The 23,202-nt window shown below is 41.6% G+C and overlaps 1 protein-coding gene across 1 annotated transcript in view; it reads left to right on the top strand.

Annotated features, from left to right (window-relative positions):
* The first annotated feature begins 220 nt into the window (after positions 1 to 220).
* TMEM242 (transmembrane protein 242) overlaps positions 221 to 23,202 on the top strand; it is a 34,661-nt gene continuing 11,679 nt past the window's right edge. The window contains exons 1-3 of the mRNA XM_014596850.3: positions 221 to 333; positions 4,460 to 4,560; positions 13,342 to 13,479. Coding sequence (XP_014452336.1) covers positions 249 to 333; positions 4,460 to 4,560; positions 13,342 to 13,479 — 324 coding nt within the window. The 5' untranslated portion in view covers positions 221 to 248. The remainder of the gene's footprint in view (positions 334 to 4,459; positions 4,561 to 13,341; positions 13,480 to 23,202) is intronic.

Raw genomic sequence — 23,202 nt, 5'->3', positions numbered from 1 at the left:
CCCGCGCTGCTTCTAGGGCTACAGGTGACCCGTATGCTGTGACCCGCGCTCCCGCTGGCTGCCTGGGGGCCGTGTCTGCCGCCCTCGCCCTCGCCCTCGCCCCGGGCTCTCAAGGCAGGCCGGGGGCTGCGGCCCGGCCTTCCCCCGGCCCGGCCCGGCCCGGCCCGGCCGCGCGGAAAGGCCCCCAAGCCAGGCGGGCGGGGCTGGGCGGGCGCTGCGCTGTGTGCTTCCGGGTGGTGGAGCCGGGCATGGGGGCGGCCGGCGACGAGCACGCGGCTCGCGAGGGGGCCCTGGGCCCTGCACCCGCCCGGGACCGGCTCTTCTTCGTGCAAGGTGCGGGGAGCCCCTGCCCGCGCCCCTGGGTCTGCCCCCGCGCGAGCCCCGGCTCTGGGCGTGTGCGCCTGTGTGTCTGTACGCTCCCATGTGTGCCCCCCCTTTGTGCATGTGCCCCTATGTGTGTGTGTGTGTGCATACGCCCCCAGGAACACGTGTGAATGTTTGCCCCATGTGCCTGTGTGTGTGCCCCTTTGTATGTGTGCACCCTTTCGTTTGCCTCTGTGTGCTCAGGTGAGCATGGCCCCCATGTGCCTGTGCCCCATGTGTGTGTTTTCCTATGTGTGTGTGCCCCTATGTGTGCATTCCTGTGTGTCCTTGTGTGTTCCTGGGTGTGTACCCCCACATGCACATATATGCCCCTGTGTTCCTGTGCGTGTGCTCCTGTATGTGTGCCCTCAGTATGTGTGTATGTGCACGCACTCACGGCCCCTGCGTGTGCCATGCGCCCCCTTCTGTACGTGTGCTCTCATGTACACTGGTGTGCCCCTGTGTGCCTGTGTGTGTACTCTCTTGTGTGTGTGTGTATGTTCCTGTGCACACATGTGTGTCCCTTTGTGCATGCTGAAGCCCAGCACCCCCCATTTCTCCTCTCGTGCTAAGCTGGAAGTACTCGTGTTGCTAGAGCTCCCTACAGGGGCCAGGAGAGTGGTGGCCAGGCAAAGATGCCGTTCCCATCCCTTTCCATTTCCCTCCCACCCTGTGCAGTATCGCACCGCCAGCACCCTGGGGAGAAGAGGGCCTGAGTGGGGTGGGACCCAGGCCACAGCAATGGCTGTAGCATGAGAAACCCAAAGTTTGAAGCCCCTCCTTCCCTGCCCTTCCCCCTTCTCCGAGGTGCAATGAGTGCTCACAGCTACACCTTCCCCTTTGCCTCACCCCCGGAGACCTAGAAGGCCAGGTGCAGGAGGCAGGCAGCTCAGGCACCCTTAGTCTACCCTTGTCAAGGCCTCTTTACCTCAGTTGGGGATGGGATGGTGTAGCTAGGCCCTCTTCCCCGAAAAGGGCTGAGGCTGCAGTGTTGTGTGGGGAGCCCCCTGCCCCCCCTTCAGTCACAGAGGAGTCGGGACTGTCAGTCCTGTGACATGGCTGAAGTGCTAGCAACCCCCATGCCCTTCTTTTGCCAAAAGGCTCTGCCAGAGCAGAAGGGCAGAGGTGACAGTGGTGGGTACATCTCTTAGGTGGGAGCAGCATCACTGTTGGCATTTCCTGCTGGGATGTGGTTTTGGTGGCAAATTACTGCAGCAGAGAGGCTGCAGGGCCCATCAAATCTGCAGGGACTGTTGTCTCCTCCTCCCCATTAAGGCAGCATCAATTGCATTAAATTAAAAATACATGGGGCTCAGTTCTGCAGGCCTGTTTGTTCTTGTAACTTGTCCTCATTTGTTTGAGCAGCATTATAGGTTGTCACTAGAACTGCTCAGGTGAGTATAGATTTGCAGAATTGGGAGTTTAGACTGGATAAAAATACATTAGGTGGCTACAGATCTGGCTGGGTCACTGTGCTCAATGCCTAGAAGGAGCAGGTATTGAGTGACAGATCCCCCCTAGAGCCTGTTTGGGTAATGTATTGTTTAATGTCTTCATTAATGAATTGCAAGATGGGATTGAGTGTACACTTAGCAGATTTGCAGATGACATCAACTTGGCTGGAGCTGTAGGCATTTTGAAAAATAGGATTCAGAATGACCTTGATAAACTGGAAAAATGGTCCAAAGTTAATTGAATGAAGTTCCGTAAGTGCAAATGCAACATCCTGCATGTAGAGACAGAACAATATAGACAAGTAGGGCCTGAGGAACAACTGGTCTTAAATTGCAACTGGCAAGGTTGCAGTACAGTAGGAAAGGACATGAGGGTTCTAGTGCATCATGAGCTGAATATGAGCCAACAGTGTCCTCTTGTTTGCCAAAAAAGTCAATAGTATACTTGGCTAAATTAAGAGAAGTATTGCTTGCATGTCAAGGGAGGTGATTCTTCTGCTCTGTTTGGCACCGATGAGGCCTCACCTGGAGTACTACGTCTAGTTTTGAGCACTGCACTTCAAATCTTTCAAACTCAACAACAAAAATAATAAGTCCAGTAAACATGATTTATGATAAAAGGTTGGAAGAACTAGGGTTATTTAGTTTGGAAAAGAGAAGACTAACGGGGGGTTTAATACATTTTCAAATACCTGAAGGATGGTTATAAAGAAGCTGGTGAATGATTATTCTCTGTGGGCACAGGGGACAGGACAAGAAGGACCTATCTGAAATTGTAAAAAAAGAATTTAGGTTGGCTTTTAGGAAGATCTTTCTCACTATAGGTGGTTAAGTAGTGGAACAGTTTACCTAAAGGTGTGCAATCTCTGTCCTTGGTGGGATTTTAGAGCAGGTTAGACAAGCACTTGTCTAGGGTATTTTAGAGAGGATCCTGCGAGACAGGGTTTGACCAGGTCTGTTTTTCCATAATTCTATGATTTCTGTGAAAAGTTAGGTTAAACTGTAGTTCAAATGCTCTATGCAGGGAAATAAAAATTTACACCCCTAAAAAGTTTTGGGAGATGGAAAAGTTAGTGGGTAGACTGGGTCAGAAATGTTTTCAGTCCAGATTGAAAAATACAGCCAAAAGCAAACAAACATTTTTTTCTGTTGTTTTATGCCCTTTAAGATTTTAGTAAATGGGTTATTTTCTTTTCTTGACTTCTGATTTTTGCTTTTTTCCTTTCTGTCTCCATCTCTGGACATGTGGTTTAGTTTCTTTGCTTTGTTCAAATTGATTTTTAAACCAACCAACCCTCTGACTTAACCCAGACATTAATTTAGAACAGCAGGTTGGAATTCAGCCCTGGATGTTTGCTTGGTTATCCTGAAATGAAAGGAGTTCTGTATGTTGACACTAGAGCAAAATTAAGTCCCACTTTTCAGGGCCGTTTGCAATTGACATTAGAGGAGGGGGAAAAAAAACTTCTTTAACCACTTGAAATAAATAATGCATTGTCATGAAATGGTCATCATAGGCTCTGACAACAGAGATCAGGGAGACTCAACCCTGCTGCTCCTCAAAAAAAGATATTTAAAGTATCTCATTAAAATGCATGTAACAAACTCCTTCATCACAAGAGGAGGAGGTTGCTTTAAATAGTACTTTAACATTCATCTAAAATTTCCTTCAAATAATGAGATATGATATGTCTGTATTTTCTGCTATTTCCCTCGCTCCTGGCACAGCCTCAAGCTACTGGACTAGCACCAGAAGACAAGCCTTGAATCAGTGGCTAGATAGGAAGAATTTCTAACCAGCCTGAAATAGTAATTTCAGTATGAAATCAGATATTTCATATTTGTCTAACAGATCTGCCTCACTGTGCAAGGCATCAGGCTTTCAACACACTGTGCTTTTAAAAACATAACCTATGTCCCAATGTCTCTGCTGCATGGCTCGAAGGGGAACAAAAGGGCACAACTGGGTTTACAAATGCTCAAGCAGCAACCAGAAGTTGAAGCACCTCACTGATCCTATGTGGATGAAGCTGTGGGTTTAGCTGTGATATTTGCACAAAGCTAGAGAACAGCTGCTGAATATGACTTGGTCTTTTCAAATACGGGCTTAATTCCAACTGGCAATTTGAAGTAATCAATGCTACAACAAGCAACATTGAATATGCCTTTGGGTGTGGCAGCATACAGTGAAAGCTTATGGTAAAATTGCTCTTGAGAGATCCAAATTGCCTCAAAGCAGCAGAGCTCAGGGGGTAGCTGTAGAAGGGCAGTAAAAGCCTGATATGTGCCTGGTTTTTATCTGATTCTCCTGTAGCTGTTCTCTATTGATAGCAGGCCTTGTGCCCTTTTTCCATGCAGGATCATGAGGCAACACATCAGGGTTTAATTTGCTGCTATAAACTGGCCACTGATTTTTAAAGTGATATTTTATAAAATATTATTTCTTGTTTGCCAGATTGAGATGCTGTCAAGAATTTTTGACAGCTGTTCATTTGCCTCTGGAATATGCTGATAGATCTTAATTTCTCTTCCTCCCTCCTCCCTTTCTTTCTCTCTCTCTTCTTTTTAACATTTGCACATTACATTTTTTTCTCTCCTAGGAAACAAAATCCTGATGTTGATTTCTTAAATTTTGTTGGCAGGTGGAATTTTTCTAGGCACTGTTGCTATAGCAGGAATGATGCTAGGTTTTGGTACAACACTTGCTTCAGCCAAGAAGAAAAACCCCAACTGGTTCAATAAGGTTTGTATCTTTTAAAATACTATAAAACCATGGTAAAAATATAAAATCTTTACTTCATAGAGGTGTCATCGTATGCAGATTTTGGCTATACTTATCATTAATGGTATAGTAATATTCTGAATTTCCTGGCTAAAGAGCATCATGCCTGATTTTGTACAGTTGAAATCAATGAAAGCAGGATCAGAATCTGTAAAATTCTGGAGTTGGTGTTCCTTGCTGCTTTAGTACTGCATCAGGGCTAGTTATAATAAATAAATGTTCAGCAAACTCTGTCAGTAACATTACACAAATTAAAAACATGATCATTCAAGCCCAACGTGTCTGCTTCACCCTAATTTGTCCATTGCAGCCCAAGTTATGTAACAAACATGGAACATGTAGTGCTTTGTGACTGATGCATTGGTCTATGACTGATCTGTGGTACACTTTCAATCAGGTACATGAAAAACAGAGTTAGGACATCTAAACAAATCCTGAAAATGTATTCAAGTCAACACTATTCAGTGTGCATAATGCATGGGTGGGTGAAATTTTAAAATATAGATTATATAAATAACATTGTATTGTCCTGATATAACTTTTGTGCCATATACACTTAGATCTAGAAAAATGTGAAGATATTTTATGTGTTTGGAGCCTTTTTTTTATGTATGACATTTTGTGCCAAGTCACGTGGGCACAAAACTGGATTGTTTTTGGCCAAAAATATTTTTGAAGCTACACATGTACTCAGTATAGGATGGCTCACTTAGTTTTATAATCCCTAAATCCTCTGCATTATTTAGAATCAAGAGTAGGTTATGGAATCAATATAGATAAAAACATCTTGACAATCTGGTTACTGTATGTAACCATATTTTTTCTTCAAGTATTTGCCCACCTGTTTCTTTAAAACTGATTGGCAAACACTGTGGCATAGAGATTGGAGCTGAAAAAGTTGGGTGCAGTAAACTCTCCATTATTATAGCTCCATAGATTCTGCTGCTGGAATAGATTTAAAAAATACCAAAAAGGAAGAAACATCAAGAAGAGGAGGTTCAGGCTCCAGTGCAGCCAGGTGATTTATAGATCTGCTGGAAGGCTTACAACTCAGATTGTGGCAATACTGAGAAAGAATGTCCCTTGCTAATTGTAGCTCATTTTGGTTTTTAGCCTTTCCAATTTTGTACCTACATGGTTTTGTTATTTTTTTATAATCATCCTTAGCAACATGTCCTTATTTCCACTTTTTTGCGTGACTCCTTTTAGATTTTTAGAAGTTTAAAGATCTTCTGGCAAAGCCATACTGGTCTCTTTAAGGTGTGGGTACACATGCATGTGAAGTGTTCCAAATCCCAGAATGCTTGAATCTGGCACGCTTCAGCACTTTGAAGATGCACACCCATCCATTCTCCCCCCACTCCCACCCAGCACTTCAAAATGGCTGTAACAGCATGCTGTTGCAGTACACTCTATTGCACCCTTGCTATTTTGAGCATTTCAAAGACACTTGGAGCACTTCAAACAGCATATCTGTCTGTGACCTTAGTATAAGTTCAGTCTTTCCTCTGTATTGGGAGTTTTCTGTTTTGCCTTTAATATGGTCTTTCTTGGACTCTGCCAGATATTCTGAACTCCTTTTTGCCCTAGAATTTCTTTCCATAGAACTGTTAAGTCCCTTAGTCTGTCAAATAAAGTACTCTAACAAAAATAATTTAAATTGGCATGTCTGGTTTTGGAACATAACGTATCTCTTTTAAGAACAGGATTTTTTTTTCATAATAGCAGGTTTTATACTGGATGAACATTAAAAAAATTATTAAAAACTCTCAGCTGTTATCATTCATGGCACCCTAAGAGGTGCATCATCCTTTAAGTCCTTTGTGTCTGACATACATGTTCATTGTCATTGTGCCCCCTCCCCTGACCCCCAGCTGTAATTTGCATCAAGTTTATTTTATACTGTCATAATCTGTTCTTTTTGAAGAGGAAATAGCTGAGATCCATTCCTTGTCTTCAAAATCCTATGTTAGGTTGGTTTGCTGTGGTTTTGCTGTGGCCAGAAACTGTGAGTGGCCATTCAACATTGCTCTTTTGTCTTCTAATACTAAAGTATCTAGAAAATAGACAAACAAGTGAAAGATAGAAAGAAAGAAAGAAATGAAAATCCACTCTCTTCTTCAAGAAGGTGAACAGCAAAATGCAGTGGTGTCCGTTTTTTCTGTTCTGTGAATTAGTAATCTTAGGAAATGAAATCTTCATAATTTTACAAGGAGGAAGCAAGTTTTACCACCTAAAACCTGAGACTGTGCTTCTGCCTTTGTTTGAGGCAATTTGCATCATCACAGAGCTTGGAGATACCTCGCCACACAAGAAATTCCTGCCCAGAAGAGCATTCCATCTTTTACTCATCTGTGAAATATGAAACACCATAACCAGAAGGAAATATGGCTACATCCTGCTTGACCCCAAACAACTTTGAGGTAAACAGACTCTTCCAACTTTTCTCTGAGCCTAACCTGCATAAAATGAACTGTGCCAAACAGGAGATTTTTACCACAGTTTTAACTCTCCTATGAAATATGAACTTTCATTTCTACTTAGGAGAACTTTTACAATCTTTTCTCCTATGCCTGAAGAAGGGTGCTTGTTCCTGAGAGCTTGCAATTAAAGATTTTTTTTTGTGCAAAATCTAGTTGGTCTAATAAAAGATATCACCTCTAGCCCAAGTTCTAATTCCTTTCTAATCTTTTTAGGACAAAGTAATAGACAATGGTCCAAACGTAGATAATGTTAAATAAGAAAATAATTAGCAGGACCTCTTAGTTGAGGAAAACCAGTAGGGATAATTAAAAAACAAAGCAAAACAAAACCAAATGCCACCCTCTGCAGGTACACTAGGAGTGCAGATGGGCGTAACAATTGAAACATTTCCAAATGAAACACATTTAGAAATGCTTCTAAAAGGAAACGTTTCAGTAGGGAGCATGTATTTTGCCCATGGACCACTGCTGGCTAGAATGTTTCAAAACACCACCAGGGGATAGGCAGAAGTCTGATGCTCCAGCCCTAGTCCCATCTACCTCTCCTCTTCCCTTCCCAGCCAAATGGAGCAGTAGAGGGGATTGGAGCTTCAAGGTGGTGGTGGTAACCCTGGGGGTCTGCTAGGGAGCAGGTGGCTGGGGAGGGTAATCTTATCTCTTGGTCTGGCGGGGGGGGGGGGGGGGGGCGGGGGGGGTGTCCCCCAGTGGGGACCTGGAGTGGGACTGGTAGCTAGACAGCTGGCAGGCTGTCCACCTGCTTTCTCCCACTCCCCCTGGACACTTCATTTAATAAGAAACGGGGTATTTTGTAGAAGATACTGCATTTTGTATGGGCTTGTTTCTAGATTCAAAAACATACGTAACATTCATTTATCCTACTTAGTGTAACCAAACTCTCATTTTTTTAACCTTTGAAAGGATTTGCAAAAACTCAGCACTTATCTTCATCTTTTGGGGAGAGGAATGTTTGAGGAGCTTAGTGATAGTGAAGCAGTAATATTCAGTATTGTTTTATTACTTTCTTTAGATGTGGGAGTGTAGTCTTGTTGGTTTATATATGGGTAACCTATTGGTTGGTTTATATATGGGTAACCGATTTGCTTATTTATAATTGTATTGATTATGTGAATTTTAAACTTTGCAAGAGTTCTAGTAATAGATGTTTTACAAATACAGCTAAATAGCAAGAGTGCATTAAAAATATTGTTCTTTAAACCATGTCAGTCCTCTAGCAAGCAGTACAGTTGGTCTCTTTCTAATTGGCTTCTTTTTTGAGCACCATGCTATGATAATTTAAACTAACTTTTTCTCAGGCATACCATTTTTCCTGGCTTAGTAACTTGTTCACTTTTGTACATACCTGACATGCCCCATCACTGAATGTGAAATGAATTGAGTATGGCATTAGGTTGCCATCCCAGAATATGCAGATTGAAAATTACACCAAATCATATGTATGCTTTGCGGTGCAAAACTATATTTACCACTTGCTCTGCAGCTGAATTTAAGCAGTTTGCCCTCAAAAGTCAATGTCTACCAAAAACTGAAAATCTTAGAGACCATATAAAGGGAATGCTACTGCTTGTCATGCTATCTATCTGTGAGGGTAGTTTAGTAATTTTCAGCAGGAGAAGGTAAGGATTGAAAATGATACAACTAACTACAAGGGAGTGGTGAACTACTTGTCAGCAAAAAAAACGAAAGAGTAGGTCAGCTTATTTAATTTCATGTCAAATTGTATATTGTAGATCTTGTATATTGTAGAACTAGCTATGAATATTCATATAATCATGGTAGATTTAGCATGCATAAATACTTCTTATGACAATAACAGCAGACACAGGCAATACAGGAAGGTGCAATCCCAGGCCGCAATCCTGTAGACAGTTAAATAGATGCTTAACTTTACTATCATGAATTGAAACAGAAATTGGAATGAATGTAGCTACACTTGCTGGTAAAGTTAAGTACAGGTTTATGTATTTGCAGTTTGGGACCCAGGTTTACTTCAGAGCCAATATAAACTTCATCCTGATTTGCAACATTCTGGAGTAGAGACTGCCAATTAACAAACTATTTTATATGTATTATATAAAATCAGATGTGAGTTGAAAACGTATATGGCAGCATCTTGTGATTTAAGTCCTCTTCATGCAAACACTTAAGCATCTGCTTATCTGTACTTTCATCAAGCCTGTATAATTTTGGCACCTCATTGAATAAAGTGGTTAAATATTTGATTATGACTTTAAGCACCTTGAAGGAAATGTGGCTTCTTTGCAAAGTAGGGAGTTGTTTACATGGAGACAGGGCGGAGGCTTTTGTTATTAGTACTTCTGTAAAAGGTAATTTCAGTTCTACTTTCTTTTTCCTTGGACCCTCCCTCTTCCCCTGCCCCCCAAAATAGAAATTTGAAATGTCAAATCAATCTTCAAGCCAAATCATCTAACTTTGTTCCATATTATTGTGGCTTTTTTTTTTTTTAAAAAAAAGAAAGTGTTGTTTTTTGTTTTTGTATTCAGTAAGTTGTTTTTTAAAGTTGAGGTTGCAGTGAAGGTAAAATGTCATGCACTGACAAGTACAAACTTGTGCCTAAAGCCCCCTTCTCTAAAAACAGTATACCTAGGTACTGTATTTAATTGATGATGTTTTTTCTATGCTGTTGTATTTTCCCAGAAGTGATTTTTTTATAGCATTCCATTCACCATGTTTCTTATGAGTCTAAAAAGCTGCTGTGAACACTGTATGACAGGATTTCTGTAAACAGCGCAGTTATCTGGATACTTATAACCCAGAAGAGGCAACTTGGGACCAAACTCTCTTGAAATACTGTCAATAAAGCCTGATCAATATTTTTCATTATCTCTTTTCTGATGCAATCAAACATTTAAATGGCATTCATTATTGGCAGAAGTTTTCACAAATAATATTAATAACTTCAATTTAGAGACTGAGTGTTGTGGGCAGATTTTAACCCTCATGTTCCAAAACAGAGAGATTCTTTCATTGTGTGTATTGAGACAAGAGCAGTATCAGAGAAAAAAAATCATGATAGAATTTTAAACCTAACAAAAGTATTGCTATGAATAGTCATTCGCTATTGAACAGAGAAACGAAGGCTTAATAACAATGATCAGTACAGTTTAAGTGTCTGTGCTTATACATGTATGTATACACATTCACTTAATTTTTCACTTAAATGCCACTTAGATTTTAGAAGTTGAACACCTGTAATTCCAAGGTGAGAACTGGGCCAACAGGGCTCATTTTGTGTCTCTGCTGACTAACATTTTGTTAATAGCTTATCCTACTCAGACCATGTATACAAACTAAAGAACATTTTCTTTTATGTGTATATACTGCAATCAGGTGAATATGTTTAGACTTAAATCCTACAAATGAAAAAATAGGGGAAATTATTAATTTTGGGGATTATTTTTTTTTAATACAGGGGTGTCTCACAAGCAGCCCACAGGCTGGACCCAGCAGTGTCATCTGTCCTAGTGGAGAGACTACAGCAGGACTACTAGAGGGGCCAAGAATTCAGGGACTGGCCTGTTGCCAAAATCTGACTTACAAAACCCCTGTTGGAGATGCATGTCAGTGGCAGTGGAGCAAGCAAAGGCTCTCTGATACTGCTTGCCATTCTGTTTCTTGCCCTGCTGCTGGAGGTGGGTCCAAATTCAGCCTGCGAGGATTCCCATGGTTCAGATCTGACCAGGGAGCCAAACTAGTTTGACACCCCTGACTTAATATGTAGTTTGATAAATACAAAGCTGAATGATGAGTTTCTGATTATATTTCATTTCCTAACCGCTCTAGTGATGGGCTTTCTATGTATGTTCAAATAGAAGTTCAGTCAAGTAAGGAGAACAGTGGAATCTGAAATAATATCTTTACAGAAATCATTTAAAGGAGACTAGAAGAAAGGAAAATTTAGGGTTTTGTACTTATTTTTTTAACAGGTTTATGGTTAATAACAAAAGATCTAAAGGACTGAGCATAATGCAGGGATTCAGTTGTAGAGGGTTTTTTGTGTTTATTACTTAGCTTAAAATACTAACATCAGTTCTTCTCTGATTTGGAAAGCCAAAGAACTGGTATTTTATCCCTTTTAGTGAAAAAATGTTGATACTTAATGTTTGTCAGTACTTAAAGAGATCTTTTCTCCAAATTACTGTGTTTATTTTTGCAAGCAAACAAAACCCAGAAATTTCTGAAGTTTGTGGTTAAAACTTCCTTTTACTGTCTTCTTAGAAAAACAGGGTAAAGAAGACAAAAATAGCTAACAAACTTAAGAAAACAACTTACCCTATGTCTTCTGTGGGCATCATATAAAACATACAAATTTATAAATGTAATCATTTTCCTTTGTTATATCACCTGTAAAAAAATATCAGAGGTAGAAATGTTTTAAATAAGCTTAGAAATCAAGCCAGTCCTAATACTTAGTTTTAATCATACATTTCATTTTACTGATCTTCATATTCTTTTATAAGTGAATTGTCTTTGTTCAGATTTCATATAGCAAATTCTTTTGCTTATGGATGTATTTGTATGTGTGTGCACATCTAACTACTATTAGATACCTACAAACAACAATTTCATTCTTTTAAGAAATAGTCATCTAATGTTATACTTCCAGAATTTTAGCAACCCTGACAGCGTTTTTCTGCATTTACTGTGAAGCAATTTTTAAAAATGCATGTGTGTGCTTGGGGTGTAGGTTGTAGCCGTGTTGGTCTAGGAACATAGGCAGACAAAGTTCTTTGGGTGAATCTGATGTCTTTTATTAGACCAACTAAGTAGTTGGAGAACAATTTTTAAGCAAGCTTTCGGGTTCAAAGACCCTTCGTCAGGCTAAGGAAGTTTCAGGAAGAGCACGCATCAACTGCTGAAACTTCCTTAGCCTGACGAAGGGTTTTTGAACCTGAAAGCTTGCTTAAAAATTGTTCTCCAACTATTTAGTTGGTCTAATAAAAGATATCAGATTCACCCAAAGAACCTTCACTTACACATTGAGATTGGGCCCCAGCTGGCATGGCACACAGACCATCCTGGCACTGCTCATCCAGCCTGTGGAGTCAAAAGGTTGGGCACCACTGAACTAACTGAATCAGAGGGCGTAGGCTTTTTTGGGTAAATGCTTACTTTATCAGGCCCTTTGAAAGGACACGCACAGAGTGAACTATCAAAGGGTGATTTGAATACAAAAGACAAGGAAGGGTATGTTATGGTGACACCCAAAAGACCCAGTTGTGACTGGGGCTCCGTTGTGTTTGGCATGAGATGATTTTCCCAGCTGAATGATTCCATGATATTGCAGTATATCTTTAGTAAATTGATGCTTTGGAATCTGGATAAACAGAATAAAAATATCTTCTTATTCTGACCAAGAATGGCAAGCACAGAGACTGATTACTTTTCTCTGTTTTACCACTCTGTGGATTCTCTAGAGAAGTAAGTTCCAAGCAGTGTCCTAGGGCCAGAACCAAGACAATAAAAAAACATAACCAAGCCATTTCCAATACTCTTCTAGGTGATGCCTCCTCCAGTTCCCTCTATGCGACTCCCCCACCCACTGGGGTACATTCACCATATGAGGTTGAAGGATCTATGAGTCCCTGATGTTTCTCTGCATCTCTCTGATTGCATGCTTGGAGCAGAAGTGTGGATCTGCAGACATAAACTGCTGGAAGAGAGAAATTCCAGGAGTCATTCATGGGGATCATTATGCTCTGATGTCATTGGATCTTGGGCTATGGAGATGTTTTCAGACCTCCCATTTACTGACTCTTACTCAGTCATCTCACCTTCTCCCCCAATCTGTCAGTCAATCACTCATCCCCAGAAAACATTTTACATCAGGGCACTTGAGGGTGCAAAAATGCCATCCATTCTTGGGTAGGGAGGTTGCTCTTAGAAACTATTTTTGTTGCTGCAGTTTGGCCTTTCTGCAGGGCAGGGGAAACTTTTGTAAAAGCTGCTTGCTCTGCAGAGCTTCATGCAGGACTGTTGCCCATGTGGCATTTTGATGCCATGTGGGCCACATGGCATCAAAGTCCTGGTTCAGAAGGTTAGGGTGGAGGATTGGAGGCTCCACTCTCTTCTAGCTCAGCTCTCTGGTGTTGTTAAGCACTACCATGTCTCATTAGTACAGTTTGCTAAACAGACACTTAGAGCTCTATTATTTTTCCTTGCTTAGATTTTTTTAGAATCCTTTCCTTACTTCATCTTCACTACTTTTTCTTTATTCCAGGGTATTACTGCCACAGCTGCACTACCAGAGAGTGGTTCATCACTGGCCTTGCGAGCCCTGGGGTGGGGTTCTTTGTATGCCTGTTGTGGAGTGGGATTGATCAGCTTTGCTATCTGGAAGGCTTTGGGAGTCCACAGCGTGAGTATCAAGTATCATTGCTTTATGAAGTACTATACGTTTGGGTTGAAATTCATCCTCCACCCAACTTCAGCCTGGTACACTGGTCTCTTTGCAAGGGAAGGCAGTCAGATAGGGTGCATGCATCTGTATACCACAAAGGGTGCTTCATACCAGCCACAAAGAGGCTATTGGGGAAGGCACTGTGTGTGAGTGTTCTGGGGGAAGGAGTCTTGGTACCACTCTCAGTTCCTTCACATAAGGGCTACCATTGCAGCCCACAGACCAAAATGGTAACCACAGACTTTCTGTGTGCTGAGAACAGTGAATACCAAACTGTCATCTGCTTAACCCTTTCAGTGAAGTCTGACTTTTGTGTTCAGTGTCAGTCTGCCTGTTTTCAGTGCCTTTGAGACTTGCAGCATCCAAGCATCTCACTTTTGCATTAGTACTTCCTGGTCTTAATAGTCCAAAGATATTTAAAAAAAAAAAAGCAACTTGCTTATTGGTGTGTTTCTGTAGAGAGAAAGTGGGATGGAGGGTTCGTGTTACATAGGATGGGCAGTCCTCTGGTATGCTCATTAAGGGCCAAGAAGATGGGGAAACAAACACCTTGCTACCCCAGTGGCATGTCTGTAACACATTGGACTGTGCTAGGGAGCAGCACTGAAAACTCATCCTGCTGAATGCTGATATGCATACCATAGCTGCCTTTTTGATATGCCCAGCATCGCTTTCAGACTTAGGCAGGCTTATTACAGCAGCAGTGACCTCTCTCAGTAGCTGCCTTACATTTTTTTGGTGCTTGGCACATGCAGAGTAGGAGCAAGTGGCAAGATGTGTTTTCTTTCACACCAGTGCTCCCTAGCATAGCCCAACATGGTGTAGATATGTTGCATTGTGTTAAGTGTCAGCAGTGTCACACAGGCATTTCAGTTTGTCCTTGCTAATGGACCATGACCTGTGAGTCCCCTGTGTCTGCAGATTTGGCAGAAAAGTCTGCTTCCCTTGTTGAAATGCTAATGGACAGAGAATGTCCTTGGCTTCTCTGACAAACTACATAAATTTCCATGGCCAGGAGTTTTCCTCTCACCTTCTAGAATTAAGGGGAAAAAAACCCCCAGTCCATCCTACCCTTGTTAATCAGTCTCAATATCTCCACTCCATCCTTGGTCCTCACTCTGAATTGCCTCATATTACCTCTGCTAGTAATTCCTTGGGCTATGGCTTTGACTTTTTCCTATCCAAACACCTGGGTCCAACTTACGGTGTTCACTCTCCCTTTCTTTTCACTTCAGCAGCTTGATTCCCTGTGGGAGCAAGCAGAAACAAGAAAAGCCCTCCATTACAACATAGAATAAAGATGCAAATGCCTGAATTCAAGCAGTCTCTTTCAGGCAGTGTTTGGAATACAATGGGGAGAAAAAGATGGGGACACCCATCTACATTGTCTGCACACTGAGACCCAGAACTCCATTCATGTGGCTGTCGGCTGTATCAAGCACTAGGTTGCTCCTATTCAATCAAACTACTTTTGGATGAACAGTCAGATTTGGCCCAGCTCAGTAATATAGCTGGGGTGGGGGTTATACCTACATTTAAGTATCTTTAAAGGGAGAGAGGTTTCTTCTTAGGAGCATGCTGTAGCTGTTATAATCTAACTGTTAAGTCTGCATGGTCCCAGAGTGGTGCATGTTAGCTAAATTACCTTAACTTTTACCCTGAATAAAGTAGAATCATGCAGACCTGACTGTTGCATCCTAACAGCTTGTACTGGTACCCTTCGGTATTGATACGGTTGTTAGTCTATCCCCTTAGTTTGTATTTTGTGGTTGCCTGGTTGTCTCCCTGTGGGGCTGTTTTGCTTAGGAAGGTCTCAGACAAACAACAAGCACAACATGTTGAGTTGGCTGAGCCCCAACACATGACAGTGACAGAACTGAGGCACTTACCGCCTCCTGGCAACAATGGCATTGATGCCTCAGGTCCACACAACAGCACAGCGTCCCTCAGAGATTAACTGAATATTTCTCATTAGTCATCTTTTTATCTGTATTTGAAATTGCTTTCCATTAACTATTGTTATGTTTGGCTGAGAAAAATAAGTTGTGAATGGCATCTGCCTTTAAGAGGCTGTCACCTGAGACATTTAGAAATAATTGTTCTATTGCACAGAGGTGCAGGTTACACTGTGAGCAATTAGCAGTGTTGCCAACTCTCATGATTTTTGGCATTGTTCTTAAAGTCTACGCTTTGGGAATGTTAAAAAAATGAGCTCTTTCTTTCATCTATATCTATATTGATAGATAGATACATAAAAGAAAGAGGTAAGTTTTTCACATTCCTGCAGCGTAGATTTTAAGACCAACGCCAAAAGTCATAAGAGTTGGCAATACTGAATAGACCTCAGATGCTGAATGAAGCAGACCCCTCTTTGATGCTGTGGTTTGAAGTGATTGCTTCCCACTGATGTGTATTTTGCTTTGTTTAGATTGTTTATGTTAGGTTTTTAACTTTCAAACCTTAGAGAAATTAGTAGATCCCAGCTATGATTATGATTGATGCTTGCTCTTGCCTAATCAAATATTGGTAGTTAAAAATACCAATTGCTATCATGGGTTTTTTCCCCTCTTCTGATCTCACCTAGTGAACTCAATATGAATGTTTAAAATATCTGAGGTGCAAAACCACAAGCATGCTGGAGATGAAAAATGTTGCAGCTAAAACAAGGCGTTTCTTCTGAATACAGAAAATATTTCTGAGGCAAGTCATCTTTGATTTTTTGGATTGCTCCTGGCATTTTTGGCTGTGCCTTCAACATAATACATAGATGCAGGTGTTGACTATCAAAAAGCATCTTCTGAGGTTTAGAAAGCAACTCTCTGGACCCTTGGGAGCTATGACTGGAGACTGTCACATTTATTTATTTAACTTTATTTGCTAGCACTTTGTTAACTCTGGTTTTGCCTGTGCTCTTAGACACAATCTTTTTGACCAGGATCTGCTCTTAGACATACTTGTTTCAGGAGAACAAGTTAATTTTGAAAAAAATATTGTTACTATGTGAGTGGAGATACAGACACTACAAAATGGTCTGTTAAAATGTTACCCTGTTTAGTGTATTTTATTGTGGAATGAGGCATCAGACAAATTAATCAAATTTAATTGGTAGACAACCTGTCTAGGGGAAGGTACTATTATGCTTGAATTTTGCGTATTAAACTATTAAAGCTGAAAAAGAAGGCCAACATTTCATATCTGGCTGGCTACAGTTAGTCTCCTATAAACATACTTAGGATATTTTATTTAGGTACTCAACTTTAATATGCTAAGTACCTGCAGCTTTCATTGGCTTCAGTGATATTTGTGGGTGATCAGCAGTTCTGAAAACCCAGACTACTAATGCAGGCATTTAAATAGAGGGTTTCGAACTTGGCTGCAAGTTGACTCTTTTGACCTGAACCTATGAATTCAGAGAAGCTTTTATTTTCTGAAAGAGCAATTACTATCCTTTGCTAATCTTCCAAAAAAAAAGAAAAAACATTGATTCTCTCAATGCCAGCAAGTGTGGGCTGAATTTGCAGCTAACAGACCAGCCAGATCTCTCCTTTGGCAGCTGAACAGAAGGGAGAACAAACATGCTGCTCTAATTTTTTTTTTTTACCCTCCTGCCTTAAGCTTAGAGACCTGCAGATCACTAAGTTGGCCCTGCTACCATCTTCTTCCCACTCTGCAGTATTTTCAGTTCTTTAAGAAAATGTGGTAACTCTGACTGATAACAGAGATACCTGATTTTAATGCATTAGTATCATAGGATGCTAACTCTGGTCACCACACTTATTTCAATTGCCAGATAAGGGAGCTGTGTAAATTCCTTAACCTGCAAGGGATCTGCCAACACAAACCCTTTCATAAGTAGTGTCCCATTGACACAAACAGGCCACCGTACAGGAGTTAGGTTTTGTGATCATAAATCCCTTTGCTGAAACTAAGCTTTAACAGAGGAGATGTTGGACTTTCACTGAGAGCTTGCACAGAAGTTCTGAATTAAGGAAAGGGGAATTCTCCCTATCCATATGGTTCCCAGTGCAGTCTAGGGGAGTAGTATACAAGGGATTGGGGAGGAGAAAGCAGCCAGATTTGTGGATGGATGAGGAGCAACCACACTGAAGAAAGTAGGACAGCTGCAAAACCTTGAGCATCTGTCTTGCTAGCATGCTGTCAAGCAGCTGCAGTGTTTTTTGGCTGACCTACAGAACTTCCTGAAGCTGTGACTGCCACATGCAGAAGAGCAGCTGCTTGTCAGACCTTGAAGGAGAGGGAAAGGAGAGAGAGATAAGAACTGCAGTGAGCTAAAGCAGAGGTTCCCAACCACTGCTACCGGGCCGTGAACAGTTGGCTTCCGGGTTGTGCCAACTTGAACCCTCGTCTGTCTGCCCAGGCAAGCGGCTTCTGCTGCTGGCAATCACGTGCAGGGTTAAAGCTGGGCAGTGGGGCAGCCCTTGGAGGGAGGCAGCCAGCTCCATGTGCCCCATCCCACTCCTGCTGGTCTGCAGTATAAAAAAGGTTGGGAACCACTGAGCTAGAGAGTGCTGTTTGCTTTCTGTGCTTTGACCCCTGGTCATTCTAGCGGTGCTTCGGTTTAAAAGGATTAGGTGTGTAAGTAGGGATGACACACAAACATTAAGCTTTATGGATACTTATTGCATAGTTTCAGCTCTGATAGCGAAATGGCCTGCCATAAAAGCTATTCTAAATCCTCACTTGTAAAACTGTGTGAAGGGATGTGGTGAGCATCTTATGCCACTTGTTCATCACTTGCGTGGAAATATAAAATTAAAAACATAAGATAAAATAGTTTTAAATTAGTTATTTAAGGTTCTAGAAAAGGTGGATGAAGGAAACAAGTCAACTGAAGGTTGTAACACTGAGGTTTTAGTCTTCATAAAGCATTAAAACTTGAACCAGTGTGACTAAATTGGGACAATTAAAGGTGGAAATGATGGAGTGTTCATGATCTATAATTTACTGTTATGAAGGCAGGGCATATTTAACAGAGCTGGATTATGTTATTTAATTATCAGAGAGGAAGATTTTATTTATATCTTTGCAAAACAAAACCTTCAACAAGAGATTTGATGAGAGCAAGAGTACTTCTGCCAAGAACAGCAGTCTACCAGCTCTGCAACCCAATGACAGGACTGGAGGGAACCTTAGGAAATGTTTGTCTGTATTTGCACCACAGCTACATCTGGTGGCAGGAGAGAAAATGATCATGTTTTGGGTAACATTTCACAAACATTTTAGCTTTGCGTTTTGTATTCACTGACTCATGTTTTCCTTTGTGTTTTGTAGTGAATTATTGGAAAAGCCAGAGCTGTGGGAACAGTGTGAGAGCACTAGCATTAGTTTTAGACCAGACAAATAGTCTGTATTCCTCACATCTCTCTCTAACAATGAACCAAGATGTTCACATTTGGCACTGTGTTCTTCCAATATAGATTGTCAATTACACTGAATTTTGCAAATGGTAAAGAAATATCTTACAGTCAGACTTAGGAGCATTGAACCCATTTACAGAATGGGATACCCATTTCTCATTTACAGAAAGTCAAGAGTTGAAATGATAGGAAAAGCTAGTACAACTGCTTTTATTTTACCTTTCCAGGGAATTGGTTCTAATCAATCTGAACCTGTTTCAGAAGCAGCAGCAAAGTATTTCTCAGTCTTTGTGGCAGTGTTTCTTCTTTGGCTTAAAAACAAATCAGGATAGTGTCTACTGTCACTTTTATGCCCTTAACCTTTCAATAACAAATGGTATACACCAGCACAAATTGTCAACTGTAGAAGCAACTGGAGAATATAAGTTGGTGTCCTCTGTTTCTGACACTGGGGTCATGGTATCTGCATCCAATTCAGTGAGGTTACTTTAGTTTTTTTATTTGGTCCTAATGGTTTTACAGTCTCGGACAATAAGGCTGTGATAGCATTTCTAAACAGCTTTATTGTTAGAGTTAATTTCCTTTGACTTTAAAGTATGCAGCTTTTTGGGCCAGAGTTTGACACCAAGATACAGTGGTTATATCCATTTCCCATGGCAAAGTGGGTATCCCCTAAAACCGATTAAGTGGATGATGGACCAAGTAATGCCCAGGGTGTTTTGCAGGGAAGAGTGACAGCACCCATCAAGTTCTTCTAAGTTCCAATAATTTTAGGGTGTCATATTTAAAAGGTTATTGGGTCAAGAGACAGTTTGGATAGGATGCTTTTTAAGTTCCATTTTTCATTAATAAAGAGTAGTCTGCATTTTCAGGGCTGTGTGAAGCTTCAGTCCCTGATTCAGTTCGACAGAGATTTGACCAGATTTGGTGGTCAAATCTTCGAATCCAAATTGAATCAGAGGACGCTTTAATCTCACTGAATCAAATTGGAACCCTCTGAATCGATTCGGAGACATTCGGAAAGATTTGGCAATTCGGACATAGACACAGCTTTAAATGTTTTTTCTACATACCTCTAGGTAGCAGGCGGCTCGTGAATGCTGTGATGCTGGGGCTCATGGAGTGTCCCACAGGAGTGGAGGGGGCTCCCTAGCACACTTGGCAGCAGACCCAGAAGCGGACCAGAAGCAGTTCTGGTCCACTTCTGGGTCTGCCAGGGAGTGCGCTCCCCCCACCCCCCCTCAGCTCAGTGACTGGTGCCTCCTGGGTCTGGGGGTTACTCGGGGTCCCCCTGCAGCTGATCACTGAGCCAGGGTGTGGGGGAGGCTCCCCGGTGGACCTGGAACTGGACTGGATTCGCTGCTGAGCATGTGGAGGGCGCCCCCCCGCCCCTTGCTCTTCTGTGGGACGCTCCATGCACCCCAGCACCACAGCATTCATGAACTGTGCTAGTACCTCGAAGTATGTAGAAAAAACTTTCAAAGCTGTGTCTATGTCTGAATCGCTGATTCTCTGAATCAGCATCAAATCTTCAGATTCAGATTCGGCTGAATTGAATCAGGGACAGTGATCCAAATTAACAAATCAAATCACTGTCCCTGATTTGGGCCAAATCTGAATCCAAATAGAATAGGGCTTGCTTTGCACACCCCTGTGCATTTTCTGTACTAAAAGAACAGCTAAGCATTAACTTTTCTTTTTGAATTCCCTGTGCATATTATTCTGTAGTCACTGGACACGTCTAGATGAGACACTACTGCGCAGTAATTACTGTTCATTTATTTACTACTTGTATAAGCAAGTACTAAATAAATGCACAGTAACCATAATTATTGTGCAGTAGTGCCATTAAGCATCTTTTAGTTGATGCTACTACACAATAACCTAACAATACTGCTCAGTAATGCATTAGCACTGTCCATGCTGTGACATACTACTGTGCAGTATTTTTTGGCTACTGCGCAGTAAGAGTCTCGTGTAGACATGCCCACTGATCATCATTAGCATCATTTAATTGTCTTATTGTCTGCATAAGGTGCCAAACCTTATCTGGTTGGAGTCCTCCTATAGTAGGGGTGGGCAAAATATGGCCTGTGGGCAAAATCTGCTAACTGATTGGATCTAGGCTGTAGGCAGACACCCACCAATTAATTGGATCTGGCCCCACCAGTGGCTGCCTCTGCTGTGCTCTGCATGGGGCTGAGTCCCTCCTACTCCTGCCTGGGGCAGTGTGTGGTTTGTTCCAAAAGGACTCCCAAAAGGAGTCCTTCCTGGGCAAGGGGAGAGTCATCTGGTGGCAAAGATCAGGGGTTAGGGGGCAGGACTCCCGGTCACAAGATGGCAACCAGGGGGTGGGGCAGAGCTATTCCTGTGGCCCTCGACATGTCACCAAAACTCATTAAGCGGCCCTCCAGCTGAAATAATTGCCGACCCTTGTCCTATAGGCCAGGGGTTTTCAACCTTTTTTAAGGAGTGTACCCCTTCTGGGTACACTTCTGGCAGAGTGGGGGGCAGGGGTGGCAGCAGCCGGATGCAGAAGAGGGATGGGCTTGCACACGGTGGCACAGGCTGGTGGATGGCGGCAGCCACTGCCGCATGCAAACTCGCCCCCCCACCTGTGTCCGGCAGCCCACAGAGGGGAGCCTCTGCCCTCCTCACTGCCAGCACCGCTCCTGGGAGGCGGCAGTGTGGGGTGGTGGGTGGCAGTGCTTCCATCCCCACCTGTCTGCACATGCCACTTTCCGCGTAACCCCAGTTGACAACCCTTGCGATAGGCTATAGATGGATCCTAAGCACCCAAACCTGAATTTGGAATCACCCTCCTTGTATAAAATGCCTAAGTTTTAGGTGTTCTAATGCCTAAGTTTAGGTGCTAGTACCATCAAACTTGATCTGAACCCAAAGTTGCTGAGTAATTCATTTCCTCTCGTTATGAAGAGATCATCCCAAAATCAATCATTCCTTGTTTTATTCTTCTCAGCCTACAGAGAAATTGCAAAGACTGATTCCTGTGTGGCAGACTGCCAGGCTGCCCATGTACAGTATTCAATATAAATACTTATCAGAAATATTCCTCTGGTGACAACTGAATAGCATAATTATGTTCTAGCAAACGTTATTTCATGAAAAGAGAGCTGTGTCATGAAAAGTCTCTCTGCTTTGATCCAACATATAGAGTGAAAAACATTGAAACTTTAAGTTAATTTCAGGCACCGTCACAGATCAGTTATTTTAAGCAAATGTGATGACGACAACTTGAGTACTAGCTTTAATTCCCATTTCCTTGTGAATTATAATAGCTATTGTATGCCAACAGCACAAAATTCTTGATAAACATATGTAATAGTTTAGCAGTTTTCCAGCAGTTACAGCTGAGTTGTAATAACTCATTTTAAATCTGAGGTAATGGGCAATGTATTTTTGTTTTTAATTAAAGGTACAGTTATAATATTTGGCAACTATCAAAACATACCTTTGAATGCCTAATTTCTACCACCAGCTGATTACAAGCCTTCCTTTAAAAGCAAAACAATGCCCCCAGCACTTGTAGAGCTGAAACATGCAACAATTAACAGGCAAGATAAACAGAATCATAAAAGCTCTTTTTGCTCCTAGTGCCCTCAATAAATCAGTTTTTATCTCCCCAGAAATGAATGCATATTTTTTTTCCCATAGGAAAAAGATAATGATGATTCATTAAGGAGGTTTGTGGCACTGTTTTTCTGTTGCTTACACATCTGTTTCATGAAAAGCAAAGAAAATGCTAGGGAGAAATCACATGGTAATTCATGGCTAATGTAGCTAGTAAATTATCTTTATGACAACAATAATCCAATTTTTTCATTTATCTTAACCTTTAAAATGTTAAAAGTGCACAGCTACGTACATACACTTAAAATAATTAAAAGAGAGATTGCATACATGTTGTGGTTTGTTAGTGAGGGCACTTTCATAGGCTTGTCGTGTGGCTACCTCACTCTCTCCATTTAACCATCTGTAAGACAGCAATAAAATGTTCCTGCCTTATGGTGCAGGTGTTTGATTTAATTTTAGAAGACCTCAGTGAAAAGCCTAAGTGCAGAGTAGTAGTAGTATTAAATATGGATGAACCTCAGGAAGAAAATAATGCTTAGAGACATGGTCTACAAAAAGCTTTCTTTCATTCCTTGGGCACTCATAAATGGCATTAAGATTTATAGAACTGAATGAGATACAACCATCTCTTTCAGTTAAGAATTTTGATGGTAGTTGATAAATAAACAATTGATGTTTGTAAAGCAGTAAATTACCCAAAATCATGACA

The sequence above is a fragment of the Alligator mississippiensis genome, chromosome 1 (assembly GCF_030867095.1).
Source record: "Alligator mississippiensis isolate rAllMis1 chromosome 1, rAllMis1, whole genome shotgun sequence".
Classification (NCBI taxonomy): domain Eukaryota; kingdom Metazoa; phylum Chordata; order Crocodylia; family Alligatoridae; genus Alligator; species Alligator mississippiensis.
Note: the sequence above shows the minus strand (reverse complement) of the source record. Positions and strands in the feature narration are given on the sequence as shown.